The sequence below is a fragment of the Austrofundulus limnaeus genome, unplaced genomic scaffold, assembly GCF_001266775.1.
Source record: "Austrofundulus limnaeus strain Quisiro unplaced genomic scaffold, Austrofundulus_limnaeus-1.0 Scaffold572, whole genome shotgun sequence".
Taxonomy (NCBI): domain Eukaryota; kingdom Metazoa; phylum Chordata; class Actinopteri; order Cyprinodontiformes; family Rivulidae; genus Austrofundulus; species Austrofundulus limnaeus.
This window is the reverse complement of record NW_013952974.1, coordinates 15104-19305: the sequence shown is the minus strand read 5'-3', so window position 1 is coordinate 19305 and position 4202 is coordinate 15104. Positions and strand designations below refer to the sequence as shown.

The window sequence follows — 4202 nt, the reverse complement described above, 5'->3', positions numbered from 1 at the left end:
GCTAAAGTTAGCAGGAACGATAGCAGTGAAAAGCTAAAGTTAGCAGGAATGATAGCAGTGAAAAGCTAAAGTTAGCAGGAATGATAGCAGTGAAAAACTAAGGTTAGCAGGAATGATAGCAGTGAAAAGCTAAAGTTAGCAGGAATGATAGCAGTGAAAAACTAAGGTTAGCAGGAATGATAGCAGTGAAAAACTAAGGTTAGCAGGAATGATAGCAGTGAATAACTAAGGTTAGCAGGAATGATAGCAGTGAAAAACTAAGGTTAGCAGGAATGATAGCAGTGAAAAACTAAGGTTAGCTGGAACGATAGCAGCAAAAGGCTATAGTTAGCAGGAATGATAGCAGCAAAAGGCTATAGTTAGCAGGAATGATAGCAGTGAAAAACTAAGGTTAGCTGGAATGATAGCAGCAAAAGTCTATAGTTAGCAGGAACGGCAGCAGCTTAAAGCTAAGGTTTGCATGAATGGCAGCAGTGAAAAGCTAATCGTTGCAGGAASTCTAGCAGTGTGGAGAAAGGCTGATCATGAGCAATTTAAAAGATCACAGGAAAGTCTGTCTGCTTGGAAGGAGATTTGCAGAATAAAACTAAAGTAAATCCTGAAACAAAATGATTGAATTTCATCAACTGATTGGATTGAAAGTGGACTGAAATCTGCTCTGACACGCAGACAAACAGCATATCAGTCAAAAACAAGGACAAAGACGTCAAACAGCTGGAGCTAGAGACCTGAGGTGAAACACAAACACCGTCTGCAGGGGGAAAACAAAGACTGATGCAAGAGAGGAGAAACGAGGAGCCGGGACACGAGAGGGAGAGGAGTGATGGAGGAGGACTGGGCGCACAGAGGGGAGGACACAGAGCGAGGCTGAAAACAAAGAACAACATTTTGGGAACGAAGCAGGAGGAHGAGGGGAGAGTCTCCAGAGACAGAAGTTAGGGAAGACAAAATAAAGTTTTAAAAGGTCCCTAAGTGGTGCCCGTCAGGTCAGTGTGTACCTTCGTTCACTGAGGGGATGTTATGAGAAGCAGGGCCGGGGCTGCAGGAGCCAGGGGCCCCCTGAGGAAGACCCCCAGGAGCCCCCAGAGCCCCGGCAGTGGCAGCAGTGCCGGTGTTGGCAGCTACAGCAGCTTGTAAAGGAAGAGAAGCAGAGAAATGGTCAAGAAGAAAAGAAGAAGTTACAGAAGGAATAAATATAAACCCAACAGAAGAGAAAACAGAGTCGGTCAGAGGAGGGAAATTACAGAAAGTAAAGGAACAAACGTTAAAACAGACAAAAATAAAGATTTATCTTTGGTTAAACTGTCAGAACCGACAGTTTTTACTAATGAAGAGATGACTCAGATCTTTTAAAGTTCTTTTCTGATGAGCCGACAGCTAGTTAGAGCCATTTCACTTTTCTGTACATTTCTTGAGCTTTAAGCTAACCATTGCTACTTTTAGCTTTTAGCTAACAATTTGCAKATTTAAGTTAGCTTTATGCTTTTTTAGCTATCCATTTTTAAACTTGCGCTTTTAGCTTGCCTTTTGCCACTTTTCACTCACCGTGAGTACGTTGCTGCTATTTTGCTACACGTTTGGTACTTTAGCCTTTAGCTAGCATTTTTCTACATTAAGGTTTTAGTTACATTTTTGCCTTTTAGATACAGTTCTGCTACTTRTAACTTATGGCATTTCCTACCTTTGGCTATCCTTTTATTACTTTTAACAGCAGTTTTACAATGTAGCTTTCAGCTAGCCTTTTTCTACTTTAGCTGTCAGGTAGCTTTTTGTTCCCTTTAGCTATCCTTTTGCTACTTATTATAGCTGATATGTTTTAGCTTTCAGTTAGCCTTTTGGTACTTAAGCTTTAAGTTATCCCATTCTTAATTTTAACTTTGATCTAGYATTTCAKTTAGCTAGCTTTTACTATTTTRGCTTTWAACTAGCCTTTTGATACTTTTAGCTTGCAGTGAGTTTTTTTGTTTTATTTAGCTAATCATTTGCTATTTTAGCCTTTACCTAGGATTTTGCTAGTCTAACATTTGTCAGATTTTTAGCTTTTAGCTACAGTTCGACTAGTTTTAACTTTAGCTTTTGCTACTTCATTTTAATCTGATCTTTTGCAAACGAGCCTTTTGATACTTTTAGCTTTTCACWGACATWTTGYAGCTTTCAGTTGCCTTYTGCTACTTTAGCTTTAAGCTATTCCATTCTTGATTTTAGATTTGATCTAACATATTAGTGCTTAGCTAGATTTTTACTATTTTAGATTTAAGGCAGCTTTTTTCCACTTTTAGCTTGCACTGAGTATTTAGYTTTTSTTAAGCTAGYTTTTTGCTACTTTAGAATTTACCTAGCTATGTGCTAGTTTAATGTTTTAGATTTTTAGCCTATAGCTACAGTTTGGCTAGTTTTAACTTTTAACTAGCCTTTTGTTACGTTACCTCTTAGTTAGCTTTTTGCTATTTCATTTGAGGCTGGTCTTTTGCAAACTTTGGCCACCCTTTTGCCACTTGTAGCTTTTAGCTGACATTTTGCAGCTTTCACATAGCTTTATGCTACTTAAGCTTTTAGCTATCCCTTTTTAAATTGTAGCTTTATGCTAACATTTTGCACATCTTAGCTAACTTCTTGTTACTTTTAGATAATATTTTGCAGCTTCTGCATAGCTTTTTGCTATTTAGGCTTTTAGTTACCCATTTCCCCTAATGTTAGCTAACATTTTGTGACTTTTAGYTCGCCTTTTGATATGTTTAGCTTTAATAACTCAGCATTAGCTTTTTCAGCACATTAAAGCTCTGCGTTATGTTTAAGGAGTTATTTTCTGAAGGTGTTCCAAACTTTTCCACAGACAGAACCTCCCTTTAAAAGATATGAAGTATCCCTTTAATAGGTCTGAACTCTCGGTCAAGGCCGAAGGTTTTTGTTGTGAAACAGGTGAAGATGCAAATCCTGGACAAACAAGCTAAAGGACCAAAGAGAAAAACAAGAACAGAACAGATTTTATGGAGTTTATGGAACAAATTCATCTTTTTTCCTCCCTGAAGAGGCAGCAGCTGAAGACATGCAGCGAGTGAAGGATGGAAACAGGAAAARAATTAGAGGCCGATGGAGGAAATGTCTGGAATCAGCTGAGCACGAGCTAAAAAACATTCTCCAACAGGAAGAAGAGGAAGATTTATGAATCAGTTTAGTGAGTCAGAAACCTTTATGGTTAAGATGAGGTCAGTGTTTTTAATTTTTAAAAGAAATTTTAAAAAGAAAAGTTGTTAAAACATTTCAGTGTACAGAACTGTTTAATTAGGAGCTCTATATGAGCAAGCTCATATCATCACACCTCCACCACCGTGCTTTAAAACTACTGTACTTTCTTCTGACAGGCTTCCAAACAATGCGTGACCTTTGACCTGAGGCCTGTAGAGTCTGACATGGAGCTCATTAAACTTTTACTTTTAACAGTTTATCCTGAATTAAATAAAAAMTATTCCCTCTTACAAGCAGTGTTGGAGGTGTCTCCTTGTGTGAAGCTTGTAGCAGCTTTAGCAGCTAAACTTCAAACTAAGAGCGTCAAAAACAAATAAAATAACATTTAACAATATTTGAATGACAAATTCATAAAAACTATGTATAAAATATGGTTGATGCATCTTTCATGTTGTGTGTGAATGACAATAAAGCTGATTCTGATGGTAGAGAAAGTATTTGCCATTTGTTGTTTGACTAACTTCAAACAGTATTTATTAAAATACAAACTTGATCAAAGAAATGCTTTTATTCTGAAAAGGAGTAAAGTGGAAGTATCAAAAAATAGACAGAGCTGTAACTCTGCTTTAGATTAGCTGATTTGTCACAGATGATCCCGCCCACCTTCAATTTAAACCAATAGAAAACTAACAGGTTTGTATGACAGTTGTTGTGGGGATTAGCGTTAGCTTCTAATAATTTTTATCTGTTTAGCGGTTTAGCAATAGCTTCCACTAATCTTTACCTGTTTAGCAGTTAGCTTACAAAATATTTTTACAGTTTAGCGTTTAGCATAAGCTTCCACTTCTTTTTATTTGTTTTAGTAGTTTAGCATTAGCTTCCACTACATTTTTACCTGTTTTGCATTAGCTTCCATTATACTACTTGTTTAGCAGTTTAGCATTGGCTTCCACTAAATTTTACCTGTTTAGTGATTTAGCGTTAACTTCCATTAATTTTTACCCGTTTAGCATTAG

The 4202-nt window shown here is 37.1% G+C and overlaps 1 protein-coding gene across 1 annotated transcript in view; it reads right to left on the bottom strand.

Annotated features, from left to right (window-relative positions):
• wdr7 (WD repeat domain 7) overlaps positions 1–4202 on the bottom strand; it is a gene marked incomplete at its 5' end in the record, with an annotated part of 83834 nt that overhangs the window by 66899 nt on the left and 12733 nt on the right. The window contains 1 exon segment of the mRNA XM_014026613.1: positions 999–1130. Within this exon segment, the coding sequence (XP_013882067.1) occupies positions 999–1130 (132 nt within the window).